The sequence below is a fragment of the Electrona antarctica genome, assembly GCF_951216825.1.
Source record: "Electrona antarctica genome assembly, contig: scaffold_199, whole genome shotgun sequence".
Classification (NCBI taxonomy): domain Eukaryota; kingdom Metazoa; phylum Chordata; class Actinopteri; order Myctophiformes; family Myctophidae; genus Electrona; species Electrona antarctica.
In genome coordinates this window covers 180242-202159 of record NW_027637166.1, presented here as the reverse complement: position 1 = coordinate 202159, position 21918 = coordinate 180242, and the positions used below count along the sequence as shown (strand labels likewise).

At 39.6% G+C, this 21918-nt stretch overlaps 1 protein-coding gene across 2 annotated transcripts in view; it reads right to left on the bottom strand.

The window, feature by feature from the left end:
• Positions 1–21548, bottom strand: part of f2rl1.1 (coagulation factor II (thrombin) receptor-like 1, tandem duplicate 1) — a 34855-nt gene extending 13307 nt beyond the window's left edge. The window contains exons 1-3 of one of the 2 annotated variants that reach the window (XM_079531936.1): positions 21448–21548; positions 21163–21277; positions 418–665 (exon numbers count right to left, since the gene is read on the bottom strand). In XM_079531936.1, coding sequence (XP_079388062.1) covers positions 418–665; positions 21163–21268 — 354 coding nt within the window. In that variant the 5' untranslated portion in view covers positions 21269–21277; positions 21448–21548. Of the gene's footprint in view, positions 1–417; positions 666–21162; positions 21404–21447 lie in introns of those variants that run through there. The other variant, XM_079531935.1, reaches the window with a different exon arrangement.
• Between the last annotated feature and the right edge of the window lie 370 nt (positions 21549–21918).

Sequence of the window (21918 nt, the reverse complement as noted above, 5' to 3'; positions counted from 1 at the left end):
CATCAGGTCGGACAGCGCCAGGTATAAATGGATTTACGCACCACGAACATCAGGTCGGACAGCGCCAGGTATAAATGGATTTACGCACCATGAACATCAGGTCGGACAGCGCCAGGTATAAATGGATTTACGCACCATGAACATCAGGTCGGACAGCGCCAGGTATGAATGGATTTACGCACCATGAACATCAGGTCGGACAGCGCCAGGTATAAATGGATTTACGCACCACGAACATCAGGTCGGACAGCGCCAGGTATAAATGGATTTACGCACCATGAACATCAGGTCGGACAGCGCCAGGTATAAATGGATTTACGCACCATGAACATCAGGTCGGACAGCGCCAGGTATAAATGGATTTACGCACCACGAACATCAGGTCAGACAGCGCCAGGTATAAATGGATTTACGCACCACGAACATCAGGTCGGACAGCGCCAGGTTGGCCATGTAGATGGAGGCCGGGTGCTTCTTCTTGGTACGGAAGGCGAACACCCACAGCGCCATGGCGTTGGTGGGCAGCGCCACCACGAACACCACGATGTAGAGCACGGGCAGGAAGATGGTGGTCAGCCAGCCGTCCAGGACCTTCCTGTCCGCCAGGCTGACCCTCACGGAGCCGTCCCGAGGGTCCTCCTCACCGCTCAGCCCACGGTTCAATTCTGCGTGCACACACACACACACACACACACACACACACACACACACACACACACCAAACGTTTGCTCCGATGCGGTTTTGTCAACATTATTTAAGTGAAATGATTTGGTTATGGTTTATTTAACAGCAACATTGGGCTGATGCTACCATGTACGACACAGGACAGGGATTTACCCAAAGGAATAATGGTTATATATTATCATCTGATCATCTATCGATACAGGCGACACGACACACAGACAGACAGCTCTCATTGGCTGTAATACAGGCCTTATCGGGGCGCAGTCGCAACCCTGTTCATACTGTATGATATCCAGTCGGCGACAGAGTCAAATATCAAACGTGCTAGATGTTCAGAAATGGTCGGGGAGGCGTCGGCGAGCGCTTTTATCAGCGCTGGATCTTCTCGCAGCTCCTTTCACACACAGCGAGCAAAACCTCGCCGATCAAAGCCCCGATTTTACGTCAGATCGGAGGTTTTGTCGGCGAGCGCCAAAAATGCTCCCGACAGCATAATCGGAGCAAATATCGGGCAGTGTGTACGAGCCATTAGGAGAGATAACATGATGTCGGTACCATTAGGAGAGATAACAGGCACACATTGATCAAAATAACAATTATTCTACATTTTCCAATTGTGTAGACTTCTTGTAAATGAAGCAATGCAGATTATTAACAATAATGTAACTCCTAAATCTAACCCTCTATAAAAGGGTCCATTTGGTTATCAACTCTCCATCATTCAGCTGCCTGGGGACCACCTGGAACCCCCTAAAGGACCACTGGCGGTCCCCGGACCACTGGTTGAGAACCACAGACTTAATGAATGGCCTTCCAGCCGCCCTGGCAACTGTCCTTTGTACCCTCAAAATATTTTACAAGGGCAATGTCCTAGTGGCTTAGCCCATAAAATGACACAATACCCCGACCGACACAGGTCAGGATCACTGCAAAGCGGTCTGCTTCAAAATGCTAGACATTTAAATTACAATGTACATTTATAGGCCTGATGTTGTACTCTGAGTACAGAAGTACAGTCAATATGAGTACACAGAAGTACAGTCAATATGAGTACACAGAAGTACTGTCAATATGAGTATAGAAGTACAGTCAATACGAGTACACAGAAGTACAGTCAATATGAGTACACAGAAGTACAGTCAATATGAGTATAGAAGTACTGTCAATATGAGTACACAGAAGTACAGTCAATATGAGTACACAGAAGTACAGTCAATATGAGTACACAGAAGTACTGTCAATATGAGTATAGAAGTACAGTCAATATGAGTACACAGAAGTACAGTCAATATGAGTACACAGAAGTACTGTCAATATGAGTATAGAAGTACAGTCAATATGAGTACACAGAAGTACAGTCAATATGAGTACACAGAAGTACAGTCAATATGAGTATAGAAGTACAGTCAATATGAGTATAGAAGTACAGTCAATATGAGTACACAGAAGTACTGTCAATATGAGTATAGAAGTACAGTCAATATGAGTATAGAAGTACAGTCAATATGAGTATAGAAGTACAGTCAATATGAGTACACAGAAGTACTGTCAATATGAGTACACAGAAGTACAGTCAATATGAGTACACAGAAGTACTGTCAATATGAGTATAGAAGTACAGTCAATATGAGTACACAGAAGTACAGTCAATATGAGTACACAGAAGTACTGTCAATATGAGTATAGAAGTACAGTCAATATGAGTACACAGAAGTACAGTCAATATGAGTACACAGAAGTACAGTCAATATGAGTATAGAAGTACAGTCAATATGAGTATAGAAGTACAGTCAATATGAGTACACAGAAGTACTGTCAATATGAGTATAGAAGTACAGTCAATATGAGTATAGAAGTACAGTCAATATGAGTACACAGAAGTACTGTCAATATGAGTACACAGAAGTACTGTCAATATGAGTACACAGAAGTACAGTCAATATGAGTATAGAAGTACAGTCAATATGAGTATAGAAGTACAGTCAATATGAGTACACAGAAGTACTGTCAATATGAGTACACAGAAGTACTGTCAATATGAGTACACAGAAGTACTGTCAATATGAGTACACAGAAGTACTGTCAATATGAGTATAGAAGTACTGTCAATATGAGTACACAGAAGTACAGTCAATATGAGTACACAGAAGTACAGTCAATATGAGTATAGAAGTACAGTCAATATGAGTACACAGAAGTACAGTCAATATGAGTACACAGAAGTACTGTCAATATGAGTATAGAAGTACAGTCAATATGAGTATAGAAGTACAGTCAATATGAGTACACAGAAGTACTGTCAATATGAGTATAGAAGTACAGTCAATATGAGTACACAGAAGTACAGTCAATATGAGTACACAGAAGTACAGTCAATGAGTATAGAAGTACAGTCAATATGAGTATAGAAGTACAGTCAATATGAGTACACAGAAGTACAGTCAATATGAGTATAGAAGTACAGTCAATATGAGTACACAGAAGTACTGTCAATATGAGTACACAGAAGTACTGTCAATATGAGTATAGAAGTACAGTCAATATGAGTACACAGAAGTACTGTCAATATGAGTACACAGAAGTACTGTCAATATGAGTATAGAAGTACAGTCAATATGAGTACACAGAAGTACTGTCAATATGAGTATAGAAGTACAGTCAATATGAGTACACAGAAGTACTGTCAATATGAGTATAGAAGTACAGTCAATATGAGTATAGAAGTACAGTCAATATGAGTACACAGAAGTACTGTCAATATGAGTATAGAAGTACAGTCAATATGAGTATAGAAGTACAGTCAATATGAGTACACAGAAGTACTGTCAATATGAGTACACAGAAGTACTGTCAATATGAGTATAGAAGTACAGTCAATATGAGTACACAGAAGTACTGTCAATATGAGTACACAGAAGTACTGTCAATATGAGTATAGAAGTACAGTCAATATGAGTACACAGAAGTACTGTCAATATGAGTACACAGAAGTACTGTCAATATGAGTATAGAAGTACTGTCAATATGAGTACACAGAAGTACAGTCAATATGAGTATAGAAGTACAGTCAATATGAGTACACAGAAGTACTGTCAATATGAGTATAGAAGTACAGTCAATATGAGTATAGAAGTACTGTCAATATGAGTATAGAAGTACAGTCAATATGAGTACACAGAAGTACAGTCAATATGAGTACACAGAAGTACTGTCAATATGAGTATAGAAGTACAGTCAATATGAGTATAGAAGTACTGTCAATATGAGTATAGAAGTACAGTCAATATGAGTACACAGAAGTACTGTCAATATGAGTACACAGAAGTACAGTCAATATGAGTACACAGAAGTACTGTCAATATGAGTACACAGAAGTACTGTCAATATGAGTACACAGAAGTACTGTCAATATGAGTACACAGAAGTACTGTCAATATGAGTACACAGAAGTACAGTCAATATGAGTATAGAAGTACAGTCAATATGAGTATAGAAGTACAGTCAATATGAGTACACAGAAGTACAGTCAATATGAGTATAGAAGTACAGTCAATATGAGTATAGAAGTACTGTCAATATGAGTACACAGAAGTACTGTCAATATGAGTATAGAAGTACTGTCAATATGAGTACACAGAAGTACAGTCAATATGAGTATAGAAGTACTGTCAATATGAGTACACAGAAGTACTGTCAATATGAGTACACAGAAGTACAGTCAATATGAGTACACAGAAGTACTGTCAATATGAGTACACAGAAGTACAGTCAATATGAGTACACAGAAGTACAGTCAATATGAGTATAGAAGTACTGTCAATATGAGTATAGAAGTACTGTCAATATGAGTACACAGAAGTACAGTCAATATGAGTATAGAAGTACAGTCAATATGAGTACACAGAAGTACAGTCAATATGAGTACACAGAAGTACTGTCAATATGAGTATAGAAGTACAGTCAATATGAGTACACAGAAGTACAGTCAATATGAGTATAGAAGTACAGTCAATATGAGTATAGAAGTACAGTCAATATGAGTACACAGAAGTACAGTCAATATGAGTACACAGAAGTACAGTCAATATGAGTACACAGAAGTACTGTCAATATGAGTATAGAAGTACAGTCAATATGAGTACACAGAAGTACTGTCAATATGAGTATAGAAGTACAGTCAATATGAGTACACAGAAGTACTGTCAATATGAGTATAGAAGTACAGTCAATATGAGTACACAGAAGTACTGTCAATATGAGTACACAGAAGTACTGTCAATATGAGTATAGAAGTACAGTCAATATGAGTACACAGAAGTACAGTCAATATGAGTATAGAAGTACAGTCAATATGAGTACACAGAAGTACTGTCAATATGAGTACACAGAAGTACAGTCAATATGAGTACACAGAAGTACTGTCAATATGAGTACACAGAAGTACTGTCAATATGAGTACACAGAAGTACAGTCAATATGAGTACACAGAAGTACAGTCAATATGAGTACACAGAAGTACAGTCAATATGAGTACACAGAAGTACTGTCAATATGAGTACACAGAAGTACTGTCAATATGAGTATAGAAGTACAGTCAATATGAGTATAGAAGTACAGTCAATATGAGTACACAGAAGTACAGTCAATATGAGTATAGAAGTACAGTCAATATGAGTATAGAAGTACAGTCAATATGAGTATAGAAGTACTGTCAATATGAGTACACAGAAGTACAGTCAATATGAGTACACAGAAGTACTGTCAATATGAGTATAGAAGTACTGTCAATATGAGTACACAGAAGTACAGTCAATATGAGTATAGAAGTACAGTCAATATGAGTATAGAAGTAGTCAATATGAGTACACAGAAGTACAGTCAATATGAGTACACAGAAGTACAGTCAATATGAGTACACAGAAGTACTGTCAATATGAGTACACAGAAGTACTGTCAATATGAGTACACAGAAGTACTGTCAATATGAGTACACAGAAGTACTGTCAATATGAGTACACAGAAGTACTGTCAATATGAGTACACAGAAGTACTGTCAATATGAGTACACAGAAGTACAGTCAATATGAGTATAGAAGTACAGTCAATATGAGTATAGAAGTAGTCAATATGAGTATAGAAGTACAGTCAATATGAGTATAGAAGTAGTCAATATGAGTACACAGAAGTACAGTCAATATGAGTATAGAAGTAGTCAATATGAGTACACAGAAGTACAGTCAATATGAGTACACAGAAGTACAGTCAATATGAGTATAGAAGTACAGTCAATATGAGTACACAGAAGTACTGTCAATATGAGTATAGAAGTACAGTCAATATGAGTGGTGGAAAAAGTACTCAATTGTTTTACTTAGGTAAAAGTACCAATACTGCAATTTAGAACTACTTCGTTACAAGTAAAAGTACGGAATTGAAAATGCACTTGAGTAAAAGTACAAAAGTATCGGCATCAAAATGTACTAAAAGTGGAAGTACTCATTGTGCAGAATGTCCCATTTCACAAGTTCAAACTGTGTACAAAGTCTATTGAAAATAGCAGATCTACAAGCTCACAATGCGTCGCGTTGTGACGCATTGTGAGCTTGTAAGATCGGCTATTTTCAAATGGCCGAAATGTATAAGGTTGAGGTGGTTAATGTATGTTTTCTAATCAAAATTAAATCTCCAAAGTAACTAGTAACTAGTAACTAGTTACTAGTAACTAGTAACTAGTTACTAGTTACTAGTTACTACTAGTTACTAGTTACTACTAGTTACTAGTTACTAGTAACTAGTAACTAGTAACTAGTAACTAGTAACTAGTTACTAGTTACTAGTAACTAGTAACTAGTAACTAGTAACTAGTTACTAGTTACTAGTAACTAGTAACTAGTTACTAGTTACTAGTTACTACTAGTTACTAGTTACTACTAGTTACTAGTTACTAGTTACTAGTTACTAGTTACTAGTTACTAGTTACTAGTAACTAGTTACTAGTAACTAGTTACTAGTTACTACTAGTTACTAGTTACTAGTTACTAGTAACTAGTAACTAGTAACTAGTTTTCAAATAATTGCAGTGGAGTAAAAGTACAAATGTTGGCTCTGAGATGTAGTGATAGAAGTAAAAGTACTGGAAATTGGAAATACTCAAGTACAAACACCTCAAAATTGTACTTAAGTACTGCACTTAAGTAAAAGTACTTAGTTACTTTCCACCGCTGGTCAATATGAGTACACAGAAGTAGAGTCGATACAAACGCTTCCCCTCCACTCGTGATGACATCACTGTGGTTTTCCATCCCAACTGTAACCTTTTAAAAACGCATCAGTTTAAATCACTTCCTTATAGAGGTGATGTGCACCATGCATACATCCTTATAGAGGTGATGTGCACCATGCATACATCCTTATAGAGGTGATGTGCACCATGCATACATCCTTATAGAGGTGATGTGCACCATGCATACATCCTTATAGAGGTGATGTGCACCATGCATACATCCTTATAGAGGTGATGTGCACCATGCATACATCCTTATAGAGGTGATGTGCACCATGCATACATCCTTATAGAGGTGATGTGCACCATGCATACATCCCTTCCTTATAGAGGTGATGTGCACCATGCATACATCCTTATAGAGGTGATGTGCACCATGCATACATCCTTATAGAGGTGATGTGCACCATGCATACATCCTTATAGAGGTGATGTGCACCATGCATACATCCTTATAGAGGTGATGTGCACCATGCATACATCCTTATAGAGGTGATGTGCACCATGCATACATCCTTATAGAGGTGATGTGCACCATGCATACATCCTTATAGAGGTGATGTGCACCATGCATACATCCTTATAGAGGTGATGTGCACCATGCATACATCCTTATAGAGGTGATGTGCACCATGCATACATCCTTATAGAGGTGATGTGCACCATGCATACATCCTTATAGAGGTGATGTGCACCATGCATACATCCTTATAGAGGTGATGTGCACCATGCATACATCCTTATAGAGGTGATGTGCACCATGCATACATCCTTATAGAGGTGATGTGCACCATGCATACATCCTTATAGAGGTGATGTGCACCATGCATACATCCTTATAGAGGTGATGTGCACCATGCATACATCCTTATAGAGGTGATGTGCACCATGCATACATCCTTATAGAGGTGATGTGCACCATGCATACATCCTTATAGAGGTGATGTGCACCATGCATACATCCTTATAGAGGTGATGTGCACCATGCATACATCCTTATAGAGGTGATGTGCACCATGCATACATCCCTTCCTTATAGAGGTGATGTGCACCATGCATACATCCCTTCCTTATAGAGGTGATGTGCACCATGCATACATCCTTATAGAGGTGATGTGCACCATGCATACATCCCTTCCTTATAGAGGTGATGTGCACCATGCATACATCCTTATAGAGGTGATGTGCACCATGCATACATCAGTTTAAATCACTTCCTTATAGAGGTGATGTGCACCATGCATACATCCCTTCCTTATAGAGGTGATGTGCACCATGCATACATCACTTCCTTATAGAGGTGATGTGCACCATGCATACATCCTTATAGAGGTGATGTGCACCATGCATACATCATTATAGAGGTGATGTGCACCATGCATACATCCTTATAGAGGTGATGTGCACCATGCATACATCACTTCCTTATAGAGGTGATGTGCACCATGCATACATCCCTTCCTTATAGAGGTGATGTGCACCATGCATACATCCTTATAGAGGTGATGTGCACCATGCATACATCAGTTTAAATCACTTCCTTATAGAGGTGATGTGCACCATGCATACATCCCTTCCTTATAGAGGTGATGTGCACCATGCATACATCCCTTCCTTATAGAGGTGATGTGCACCATGCATACATCCTTATAGAGGTGATGTGCACCATGCATACATCCTTATAGAGGTGATGTGCACCATGCATACATTCCTTCCTTATAGAGGTGATGTGCACCATGCATACATCCTTATAGAGGTGATGTGCACCATGCATACATCCTTATAGAGGTGATGTGCACCATGCATACATCCTTATAGAGGTGATGTGCACCATGCATACATCAGTTTAAATCACTTCCTTATAGAGGTGATGTGCACCATGCATACATCCCTTCCTTATAGAGGTGATGTGCACCATGCATACATCCCTTCCTTATAGAGGTGATGTGCACCATGCATACATCCTTATAGAGGTGATGTGCACCATGCATACATCAGTTTAAATCACTTCCTTATAGAGGTGATGTGCACCATGCATACATCCTTATAGAGGTGATGTGCACCATGCATACATCCTTATAGAGGTGATGTGCACCATGCATACATCCTTATAGAGGTGATGTGCACCATGCATACATCCTTATAGAGGTGATGTGCACCATGCATACATCAGTTTAAATCCCTTCCTTATAGAGGTGATGTGCACCATGCATACATCAGTTTAAATCCCTTCCTTATAGAGGTGATGTGCACCATGCATACATCGAGTGGCAACGTGAGATTAACATACTGTTTGGATCTATTATTATAATAATAATAACAACTAGAACTAGAGCTTGTTGCGCACTAGTAGGCCATAAATGGCCTACTAGTGCGCAAGCAGAGCGCGCAAGTACTCTCGACCGCTACAAACTGTCAAATCTCAGCTTCTCTGTGAAAGAACGTTTGAAATATTGAATTATTAGGTTTAGCTATTTGCTACGTACCTACTTTTTGCACATAAAAATAGTATTATGAAGTAGTGTAGAAGTTTCTATCTATAAAAGAAAAAATCACACCCGTGTGAACCGAGTGGTGCAAGGTCTTATATAGCCTGATCAGCTGTGGTCTGACGTAACGTCAGTGACCATGGTAACCATGCTCACCTGTGCACGGACACGTTCACAGGTACACAAACATTGCACGGACACGTACACAAACATACAGACAAAGCTGGTTATTGGAGTGGCTTGCACCACTCAAAAATAAAGATAAAGATGTGGATTAAAGGACCCAATGCCAGGGTGTAATTGGTTTTCGATGGTGACGTAAGGACGCTATATTTTAGTGTTGGGAGGATTAAAGGTAATGCCCCATGTATACATGTATGTAATATCACACCACTGCCATATCAAGCACAAGTAGTCATTACGTCATACGCATGAGTGACGGCTTTCGATGGTGATGTATATGATGATCAGTGTCGGGTGGATTAAAGGAAATGCCTCTATGTATGTGATTTGTAAGTTGATTAGCGGTATACTGTGGTTTGATACGTATGCACCGTCCCAGCATATGACGTCAGGGTATAACTGGTATAGCTAGCTCTCAATGATGACTAGCTCTCAATGATGACGTAATAAAGATGTGGATTAAAGGTCCCAATGCCAGAATGTAATTGGTTTTCGATGGTGACGTAATGACGATATGTTTTAGTGTCGGGAGGATTAGAGGTAATGTTCCTATGTATATGTAATTTGTAAGTTGATTAGCGGTATACTGTGGTTACTTTTGATGCGTATGCACCGTCCCAGCATATACGTCAGGGTATAACTGGTATAGCTAGCTCTCAATGATCACTAGCTCTCAATGATGACGTAATAAAGATGCGGATTAAAGGACCCAATGCCTTCGATGGTGACGTATATCTCGATCAATGTCGGGTGGATTAAAGGAAATGCCTCTATGTATATGTAATTTTTAAGTTGATTAGCGGTATACTGTGGTTACTTTTGATGCGTATGCTCCGTCCCAGCATATGACGTCAGGGTATAACTGGTATAGCTAGCTCAGTAGTCAGTAGTCATTACGCACTTTGCTGGGGTGGTGCATACGCACTAGTACTTGCGCGCTCTGCTTGCGCAAGTAATAATACAATTTGTAGAGCACCTTTCATGACATGAAATGCAGCTCAAAGTGCTTTACAGAGCAATGGAGAAAAAAGAAAAGAAAAGCAAGGCATAAAACATTACAAACTAGAAAAAGTGCCCTTCTGGGCACAGGTCTCCACCAGGAGGATAGGAGTGTGTGTGATGTTTGGAAAAATGTTTAGGAGTAATATAATCGTGTGTGTGTGTGTGTGTGTGTGTGTGTGTGTGTGTGTGTGTGTGTGTGTGTGGGGCATTTCTTCCTCAGCCTAGTGGGAATATGCATGCACAGTTTCACCGCAATCGGACGCTGCGTTGAGTTGTTGTGGCGATTTGTACAAAACGGGTACAAAGCGGGCTACTCCTGAAAAGTTTAGAAGCCAATCTTAGGCAATGAAGGTGGATTATGAGAAATCAAGCAAACCCGTCTTGATCACATGACTATGGAGAGCATGTGTACCGATTTGCGTGAAATTTGGATAACATCTGAAGGAGTAATATTAGAAAATGTGTTTTACATATGTCGGCCTCCTGGTGGCGCTATAAAGAGCAGATGTGAAAAATTCCAGGCAAAGGTTTTTCCTTGGCCTCTAGGGAGTTGGCTTACAAAGTTATCCACAAATCCGTGCAGTTGGAGGTAAAACACTTTTTGGCCAGTTATAGCGCCACCATGAGGCTGAGTTGAAAATGTTCATGTGGCATTTCTTCCTCGGCCTAGTGGGAATGTGCGTGCGCAATTTCACGGAAATCACACGATGTGTTCATGATTTGCAGCATTTTGTTTGAAACTGAGCACTCCTGCGAACTTTGGAAGCCAATCTTAGCCAATCAGGATGGAGTCTGAGAAATCAGAAAAATCTGTTTTGTTGAATGGCTCTAGAGAGACTGTGTACCAATTTGAGTGATGTTTGGACAAAATCTGTAGGTGTACTGTCCAAAAACCTGTTTTGCACAAAGCGGCCTCCTGGTGGCGCTATAACAGGCCGTTCTGGAAATTTTGGGGCAGAGGTTCATCGTTGGCATCCAGGGAGTGTGTGTGCAAAATTTGGCATCGACCGGGTTAACGGTGCCGGAGATTAGCTGTTCACAGACGGACACGCGGACGAACACACGGACGGACGGACGGACGGAGTGCAAAACATACTCTCTCCCCATGCCTTCGGCCTGGTGGAGACAATAATAGCAGTAATGCATACAGTGAGGACATGAATAACAAAAAATTAAAAGATCAATTAAAAGCAAGAGTGTAGAAGTGGGTCTTGCGCTGTGCTTTAAAAATGTCTACAGAGGCTGCCTGTCGAAGGTACAGTGGGAGTTTGTTAAACTACAGAGGCTGCCTGTCGAAGGTACAGTGGGAGTTTGTTAAACTACAGAGGCTGCCTGTCGAAGGTACAGTGGGAGTTTGTTAAACTACAGAGGCTGCCTGTGGAAGGTACAGTGGGAGTTTGTTAAACTACAGAGGCTGCCTGTCGAAGGTACAGTGGGAGTTTGTTAAACTACAGAGGCTGCCTGTCGAAGGTACAGTGGGAGGTTGTTCCACGCCGTCGGCCCCTAGAAGCAAAAAGCTGCTTCCCCGTATTTTGTTGTTGCCATTTTTTTTAGGCAAAGCGAGCAGGCCAGCAGTGGAAGACCTTAGGGGGCGGTTTGGGGCTGTCAATCAGATAGGACCTTTCTGATTGGCTGTATATGAGCTGTCAATCTGCAGGACTTTTCGGTGTGGGTGTATAGAGCGTGGCAGCCCCGCCCCCAACGCGTCGCCCTGAAGAGAATCCCCCCATAGACGTTTCATAAAACAGTGGTTCCCAAAGTGGGGTCCGGGGACCCCCAGGGGTCCTTGAGGGAGTTCCAGGGGGGACCCAGCTAAACGATAATTTGGAACCAAATGGACCCTTATGGGTCTGTAACTCTGAGAGTGTACAAATTTTGTACACAAATTTGTACACTCTGAGGTATATTAGCATTGATTTTACAATATAAATTGGGGGTCCCAGAGATAGAAATGCCATTAAATAAATGGGGGGTCCGTACTCCGTAGACTAACGCATGTCAAACTGGGGGTCCTTGAAATTAAACGGGTTGAGAATCACTGCTAGAGCCGTAAAAATCTTCTCTCATGGGGGTCTCTGGCATACCTTTTCAAATGGGGGTCCGCTGGCTAATTAGTGTCAATTTGGGGGTCCTTGACATGAAAAGGTTTGGGAACCACTGTTTTAAAGTATTTATTTAGAGACCTGTAAGCCTCGGAGCTCGGACAAAGACAACTTGGATGGTGACAACAAATAGGGGTGGTTCGTTAGAGCGGCCGGATGGGAACCGTGAGGTTCCCGGTTCAATCTTCCTGGGCTCCCCCAGAGGTAGTGTCCTGATGTGCAGGTTGGTGCCTTGCATGGTTTCTGCCGCCATCGGTGTATGAATGTGTGTGTGAATGGGTGAATGTAATGCACCATCTATGTAAAGGTGTGTGAAAATGTGTGTGTGTGTGTGTGTGTGTGTGTGTGTGTGTATGGGTGAATGTAATGCACCATCTATGTAAAGGTGTGTGTGTGTGTGTGTGTGTGTGTGTGTGTGTGTGTGTGTGTGTGTGTGTGTGTGTGTGTAATGCACCATCTATGTAAAGCATCGATTGATGGTGTTAGTAGTAGTAGTAGTTGATAGTAGATGGTGTTAGTAGTAGATGGTGTTAGTAGTAGTAGTAGTTGATAGTAGATGGTGTTAGTAGTAGTAGTTGATAGTAGATGGTGTTAGTAGTAGTAGTTGATAGTAGATGGTGTTAGTAGTAGTAGTAGTTGATAGTAGATGGTGTTAGTAGTAGTAGTAGTTGATAGTAGATGGTGTTAGTAGTAGTAGTAGTTGATAGTAGATGGTGTTAGTAGTAGTAGTAGTTGATAGTAGATGGTGTTAGTAGTAGTAGTAGTTGATAGTAGATGGTGTTAGTAGTAGTAGTAGTTGATAGTAGATGGTGTTAGTAGTAGTAGTAGTTGATAGTAGATGGTGTTAGTAGTAGTAGTTGATAGTAGATGGTGTTAGTAGTAGTAGTTGATAGTAGATGGTGTTAGTAGTAGTAGTAGTTGATAGTAGATGGTGTTAGTAGTAGTAGTAGTTGATAGTAGATGGTGTTAGTAGTAGTAGTAGTTGATAGTAGATGGTGTTAGTAGTAGTAGTAGTTGATAGTAGATGGTGTTAGTAGTAGTAGTAGTAGTAGTAGTTGATAGTAGATGGTGTTAGTAGTAGTAGTAGTTGATAGTAGATGGTGTTAGTAGTAGTAGTAGATGGTGTTAGTAGTAGTAGTAGTAGTAGTAGTTGATAGTAGATGGTGTTAGTAGTAGTAGTAGTTGATAGATGGTGTTAGTAGTAGTAGTAGTTGATAGTAGATGGTGTTAGTAGTAGTAGTAGTAGTTGATAGTAGATGGTGTTAGTAGTAGTAGTTGATAGTAGATGGTGTTAGTAGTAGTAGTAGTAGTAGTAGTAGTTGATAGTAGATGGTGTTAGTAGTAGTAGTAGTTGATAGTAGATGGTGTTAGTAGTAGTAGTAGTTGATAGTAGATGGTGTTAGTAGTAGTAGTTGATAGTAGATGGTGTTAGTAGTAGTAGTTGATAGTAGATGGTGTTAGTAGTAGTAGTTGATAGTAGATGGTGTTAGTAGTAGTAGTAGTTGATAGTAGATGGTGTTAGTAGTAGTAGTAGTTGATAGTAGATGGTGTTAGTAGTAGTAGTAGTTGATAGTAGATGGTGTTAGTAGTAGTAGTTGATAGTAGATGGTGTTAGTAGTAGTAGTTGATAGTAGATGGTGTTAGTAGTAGTAGTTGATAGTAGATGGTGTTAGTAGTAGTAGTAGTTGATAGTAGATGGTGTTAGTAGTAGTAGTAGTTGATAGTAGATGGTGTTAGTAGTAGTAGTAGTAGTAGTAGTTGATAGTAGGTGGTGTTAGTAGTAGTAGTAGTAGTTGATAGTAGGTGGTGTTAGTAGTAGTAGTAGTAGTTGATAGTAGATGGTGTTAGTAGTAGTAGTAGTTGATAGTAGATGGTGTTAGTAGTAGTAGTTGATAGTAGATGGTGTTAGTAGTAGTAGTAGTTGATAGTAGATGGTGTTAGTAGTAGTAGTAGTTGATAGTAGATGGTGTTAGTAGTAGTAGTAGTAGTAGTTGATAGTAGATGGTGTTAGTAGTAGTAGTAGATGGTGTTAGTAGTAGTAGTAGTAGTTGATAGTAGATGGTGTTAGTAGTAGTAGTAGTAGTAGTAGTTGATAGTAGATGGTGTTAGTAGTAGTAGTAGTTGATAGTAGATGGTGTTAGTAGTAGTAGTAGTTGATAGTAGATGGTGTTAGTAGTAGTAGTAGTTGATAGTAGATGGTGTTAGTAGTAGTAGTAGTTGATAGTAGATGGTGTTAGTAGTAGTAGTAGATGGTGTTAGTAGTAGTAGTAGTAGTAGTTGATAGTAGATGGTGTTAGTAGTAGTAGTAGTAGATAGTAGTTGATAGTAGATGGTGTTAGTAGTAGTAGTAGTAGTAGTAGTTGATAGTAGATGGTGTTAGTAGTAGTAGTAGTTGATAGTAGATGGTGTTAGTAGTAGTTGATAGTAGATGGTGTTAGTAGTAGTAGTTGATAGTAGATGGTGTTAGTAGTAGTAGTAGTTGATAGTAGATGGTGTTAGTAGTAGTAGTAGTTGATAGTAGATGGTGTTAGTAGTAGTAGTTGATAGTAGATGGTGTTAGTAGTAGTAGTAGTTGATAGTAGATGGTGTTAGTAGTAGTAGTAGTAGTTGATAGTAGATGGTGTTAGTAGTAGTAGTAGTTGATAGTAGATGGTGTTAGTAGTAGTTGATAGTAGATGGTGTTAGTAGTAGTAGTTGATAGTAGATGGTGTTAGTAGTAGTAGTAGTTGATAGTAGATGGTGTTAGTAGTAGTTGATAGTAGATGGTGTTAGTAGTAGTAGTTGATAGTAGATGGTGTTAGTAGTAGTAGTTGATAGTAGATGGTGTTAGTAGTAGTAGTAGTTGATAGTAGATGGTGTTAGTAGTAGTAGTAGTTGATAGTAGATGGTGTTAGTAGTAGTAGTAGTTGATAGTAGATGGTGTTAGTAGTAGTAGTAGTAGTTGATAGTAGATGGTGTTAGTAGTAGTAGTAGTAGTAGTAGTTGATAGTATATGGTGTTAGTAGTAGTAGTAGTAGTAGATAGTAGATGGTGTTAGTAGTAGTAGTAGTAGTTGATAGTAGATGGTGTTAGTAGTAGTAGTAGTTGATAGTAGATGGTGTTAGTAGTAGTAGTAGTAGTTGATAGTAGATGGTGTTAGTAGTAGTAGTAGTTGATAGTAGATGGTAGTAGTAGTAGTAGTAGTAGTAGTAGTAGTAGTTGATAGTAGATGGTGTTAGTAGTAGTAGTAGTAGTTGATAGTAGATGGTGTTAGTAGTAGTAGTAGTAGTAGTTGATAGTAGATGGTGTTAGTAGTAGTAGTAGTTGATAGTAGATGGTGTTAGTAGTAGTAGTAGTAGTAGTTGATAGTAGATGGTGTTAGTAGTAGTTGATAGTAGATGGTGTTAGTAGTAGTAGTTGATAGTAGATGGTGTTAGTAGTAGTAGTTGATAGTAGATGGTGTTAGTAGTAGTTGATAGTAGATGGTGTTAGTAGTAGTAGTTGATAGTAGATGGTGTTAGTAGTAGTAGTTGATAGTAGATGGTGTTAGTAGTAGTAGTTGATAGTAGATGGTGTTAGTAGTAGTAGTAGTTGATAGTAGATGGTGTTAGTAGTAGTAGTAGTTGATAGTAGATGGTGTTAGTAGTAGTTGATAGTAGATGGTGTTAGTAGTAGTAGTTGATAGTAGATGGTGTTAGTAGTAGTAGTTGATAGTAGATGGTGTTAGTAGTAGTAGTAGTTGATAGTAGATGGTGTTAGTAGTAGTAGTAGTTGATAGTAGATGGTGTTAGTAGTAGTAGTTGATAGTAGATGGTGTTAGTAGTAGTAGTAGTTGATAGTAGATGGTGTTAGTAGTAGTAGTAGTTGATAGTAGATGGTGTTAGTAGTAGTAGTAGTTGATAGTAGATGGTGTTAGTAGTAGTAGTAGTTGATAGTAGATGGTGTTAGTAGTAGTAGTAGTTGATAGTAGATGGTGTTAGTAGTAGTTGATAGTAGATGGTGTTAGTAGTAGTAGTTGATAGTAGATGGTGTTAGTAGTAGTAGTAGTTGATAGTAGATGGTGTTAGTAGTAGTTGATAGTAGATGGTGTTAGTAGTAGTAGTTGATAGTAGATGGTGTTAGTAGTAGTAGTTGATAGTAGATGGTGTTAGTAGTAGTAGTAGTTGATAGTAGATGGTGTTAGTAGTAGTAGTAGTTGATAGTAGATGGTGTTAGTAGTAGTAGTTGATAGTAGATGGTGTTAGTAGTAGTAGTAGTAGTAGTAGTTGATAGTAGATGGTGTTAGTAGTAGTAGTAGTAGTTGATAGTAGATGGTGTTAGTAGTAGTAGTAGTTGATAGTAGATGGTGTTAGTAGTAGTAGTAGTAGTTGATAGTAGATGGTGTTAGTAGTAGTAGTAGTTGATAGTAGATGGTGTTAGTAGTAGTAGTAGTAGTAGTAGTAGTAGTAGTTGATAGTAGATGGTGTTAGTAGTAGTAGTAGTTGATAGTAGATGGTGTTAGTAGTAGTAGTAGTAGTAGTAGTTGATAGATGGTGTTAGTAGTAGTAGTAGTTGATAGTAGATGGTGTTAGTAGTAGTAGTAGTAGTTGATAGTAGATGGTGTTAGTAGTAGTTGATAGTAGATGGTGTTAGTAGTAGTAGTTGATAGTAGATGGTGTTAGTAGTAGTAGTAGTTGATAGTAGATGGTGTTAGTAGTAGTAGTAGTTGATAGTAGATGGTGTTAGTAGTAGTAGTAGTTGATAGTAGATGGTGTTAGTAGTAGTAGTTGATAGTAGATGGTGTTAGTAGTAGTAGTTGGTAGTAGATGGTGTTAGTAGTAGTAGTTGATAGTAGATGGTGTTAGTAGTAGTAGTAGTTGATAGTAGATGGTGTTAGTAGTAGTAGTAGTTGATAGTAGATGGTGTTAGTAGTAGTTGATAGTAGATGGTGTTAGTAGTAGTTGATAGTAGATGGTGTTAGTAGTAGTAGTTGATAGTAGATGGTGTTAGTAGTAGTAGTTGATAGTAGATGGTGTTAGTAGTAGTAGTAGTTGATAGTAGATGGTGTTAGTAGTAGTAGTAGTTGATAGTAGATGGTGTTAGTAGTAGTAGTTGATAGTAGATGGTGTTAGTAGTAGTAGTAGTAGTTGATAGTAGATGGTGTTAGTAGTAGTAGTAGTTGATAGTAGATGGTGTTAGTAGTAGTAGTAGTTGATAGTAGATGGTGTATGGTGTTAGTAGTAGTAGTTGATAGTAGATGGTGTTAGTAGTAGTAGTAGTTGATAGTAGATGGTGTTAGTAGTAGTAGTAGTAGTTGATAGTAGATGGTGTTAGTAGTAGTAGTAGTTGATAGTAGATGGTGTTAGTAGTAGTAGTAGTTGATAGTAGATGGTGTTAGTAGTAGTAGTAGTTGATAGTAGATGGTGTTAGTAGTAGTAGTAGTTGATAGTAGATGGTGTTAGTAGTAGTAGTAGTAGTAGTTGATAGTAGATGGTGTTAGTAGTAGTAGTAGTAGTAGTAGTTGATAGTAGATGGTGTTAGTAGTAGTAGTAGTAGTTGATAGTAGATGGTGTTAGTAGATGGTGTTAGTAGTAGTAGTTGATAGAAGATGGTGTTAGTAGTAGTAGTAGTAGTTGATAGTAGATGGTGTTAGTAGTAGTAGTAGTTGATAGTAGATTGTGTTAGTAGTAGTAGTAGTTGATAGTAGATGGTGTTAGTAGTAGTAGTAGTTGATAGTAGATGGTGTTAGTAGTAGTAGTAGTTGATAGTAGATGGTGTTAGTAGTAGTAGTAGTTGATAGTAGATGGTGTTAGTAGTAGTAGTAGTTGATAGTAGATGGTGTTAGTAGTAGTAGTAGTTGATAGTAGATGGTGTTAGTAGTAGTAGTAGTTGATAGTAGATGGTGTTAGTAGTAGTAGTAGTTGATAGTAGATGGTGTTAGTAGTAGTAGTAGTAGTAGTAGTTGATAGTAGATGGTGTTAGTAGTAGTAGTAGTTGATAGTAGATGGTGTTAGTAGTAGTAGTAGTAGTAGTAGATGGTGTTAGTAGTAGTAGTAGTTGATAGTAGATGGTGTTAGTAGTAGTAGTAGTAGTTGATAGTAGATGGTGTTAGTAGTAGTAGTAGTAGTAGTAGATGGTGTTAGTAGTAGTAGTAGTAGTTGATAGTAGATGGTGTTAGTAGTAGTAGTAGTAGTAGTAGTTGATAGTAGATGGTGTTAGTAGTAGTAGTAGTTGATAGTAGATGGTGTTAGTAGTAGTAGTAGTTGATAGTAGATGGTGTTAGTAGTAGTAGTAGTTGATAGTAGATGGTGTTAGTAGTAGTAGTAGTTGATAGTAGATGGTGTTAGTAGTAGTAGTTGATAGTAGATGGTGTTAGTAGTAGTAGTAGTTGATAGTAGATGGTGTTAGTAGTAGTAGTAGTTGATAGTAGATGGTGTTAGTAGTAGTAGTAGTTGATAGTAGATGGTGTTAGTAGTAGTAGTTTGTAGAATGAAAGAAAGTCAATACAAAATCTGATAAAACCATGAAAAGCACAAAGACTTGTTTACATCAGGGTCCTCCATTTTCAATTCATCAGAACAAAATAAATAAATAAAAACATATACTATACAGTTAAAGCAAAAGCAAGTAAATTAAACGGGGGTAAAACGTGTACAGTAGGCTATATGGATACAGTACTAGGCTATATGGATACAGTACTAGGCTATATGGACAGATTTGCTCTTAAAAACCTAAATTAACTAAAATCGGTCTAGCTCTGGTCCATAGGCCTTATATTAGCCGCAATTTGCAACTCTAGATTTTTTTATAATGGGATGAATCTAGAGTTGCAATACCCTCCATTGACTCCCCACTCATCATTTTGCGTTTGCGATCTGCTTGTCTTAAACAACGTTAAACTCACCAACATTGCAGCTGTAGTCCAAGCTTGAATAATTCTCTTTCAATCTGCCGAGCTTGTTTTTCATAAAAATCCCCGTAGACATGTTATGAGCTACTTTCTGTCAAGAAGAAGAAATGTTGGAGTTTGGAAGCGCTTGTTTGTATTAAGGGGTCGCGCTGCTGCCTCCTGCATTATGTGCAAATGCGAAACAGATGCATGCAGGGACGTTCAGTGACTTACGACGAGCGCTTCCAAACTCCAGCACTTAGAAAAATAATCACTTGCACAGAATTTCTTGACAGAAAGTAGCTCATAACATGTCTACGGGGGATTTTTATGAAAAACAAGCTCGGCAGATTGAAAGAGAATAATTCAAGCTTGGACTACAGCTGCAATGTTGGTGAGTTTAACGTCGTTTAAGACAAGCAGATCGCAAACGCAAAATGATGAGTGGGGAGTCAATGGAGGGTATTGCAACTCTAGATTCATCCCTAGCCCGTCTCCGGACCCCCCGGGTTGAGCTCCTTTGGACCTACCACGTAGGGTCCGGTCTCACCGGCTTCACGCGACATGGGATGCAATCTGATTTACCCTGACTTACCCCTCTGCTGCGGTGTGGGTCTCACGCTGACATATTCCAAAAGAAGCATATGGACGCTATAGGATACAACGAACCCTCTCACCCCCCCCCGCGAACGGCTCAGAAGCCGTTAAGTATTTTTAATGTTTGTACGACCGTTTTGGCAGCTCTGAAATTCTCTCTTGTTGACATCCCATTGTACCGCCTCTCGGCATCTCGGTTGGCTAGCAGCGCCTCCCTACGCGCCTCGTAGGCGCAGCTAGCCAACCGAGATGTCAACAAGGAGGGACCGAAGAGAGAATTTCAGAGCTGGCAAAACGGTCGTACAAACATTAAAAATACTTAACGGCTTCTGTGCCGTTCGGGGGGGGGGTGAGAGGGTTCGTTGTATCCTATAGCGTCCATATGCTTCGTTTGGAATATGTCAGCGTGACACCCACACCGCAGCACAGGGCTAAGTCAGGGGAAATCAGATTGCATCCCATGTCGCTTGAATCCGGTGAGAAGGAACCCTACATAAAGTCATCAAAATGTCAGAAACTTTAACGTAGGGTTCCGAAAGGAGCTAGATTCATCCCATTATAAAAAAATCTAGAGTTGCAAATTGCGGCTAGCCCTTATATATGCCTTGCAAGGCAGAGGCAGAATTAGGGCTCTATGGACCAGAGCTAAAAATTAGTCTATTAAAAGCAGACTGACCTATCTCTTATAAAAACATTCGTGAATGAAGTCAAATCATTTAAACTAAAGCCAGACTCACCTAATCTCCTCCTCAGTGAGTCTAAATAAAGTAGTTAAATCAGTTAAACTCACCCATCTCCTCCTCAGTCAGAGACACATCATAAATAAAGTAGTTAAATAATTTAAACTCACCCATCTCCTCCTCAGTCAGAGACACACATCATAAATAAAGTATTTAAATCATTTAAACTCACCCATCTCCTCCTCAGTCAGAGACACACATCATAAATAAAGTATTTAAATCATTTAAACTCACCCATCTCCTCCTCAGTCAGAGACACACAGCCGTGAATGAAGCAGCAACAGAGAACCAACAGCAGCAGAAAGCAGCGGCGAGGTGGTGGAAGAGGAACAACCATCATGGAGTTTAACTTCAGCGTTTAATTAAACACAAAGAAACAACAAAACAAGCCGTGTAAATAAATAGAAACAACAGAAAGAGTCGGGTGTGACCGCGTTGTTCCTCAGGACTACACAACAACAAACAAACAACTGGACTGGAAATGTTTGGAGTTCTTCCTGTCTGTAGGTGGCTCATTACCTGAGTGACGTCACTGCGTCTGCGTGCGTGTGCGTGTGCGAGTGCGTGTGTGTGTGTAGCCCTTTCCACGCCTAAGCGCAAAACGGTCGACAGCCACGCACTTCTTAAGCTCTGCGCAGCTTAAATTTCGAGTTTTTAGACAGCTGGTGGATGGAAAAGAAGCTCCACCTCCGCGGACTTTTTGCGCGGAGGAGAGCGTTTCCGGGAATCTGGCCGTCGCGCAAAAGTCCGCGGAGGTGGAGCTTCTTTTCCATCCACCAGCTGTCTAAAAACTCAGAATTTAAACTGCGCGCAGCCGAGAACGTGCGCGGCTCTTTCCATAGTGTGGCAGCACCTTGTGTGTGTGTGTGTAGTGTGTGCGTGCGTGCGTGCGTGCGTGCGTGCGTGCGTGCGTGCGTGCGTGCGTGCGTGCGTGCGTGTGTGTGTGTGTGTGTGTGTGTGTGTGTGTGTGTGCAGTCCGCCCCAGCCAGT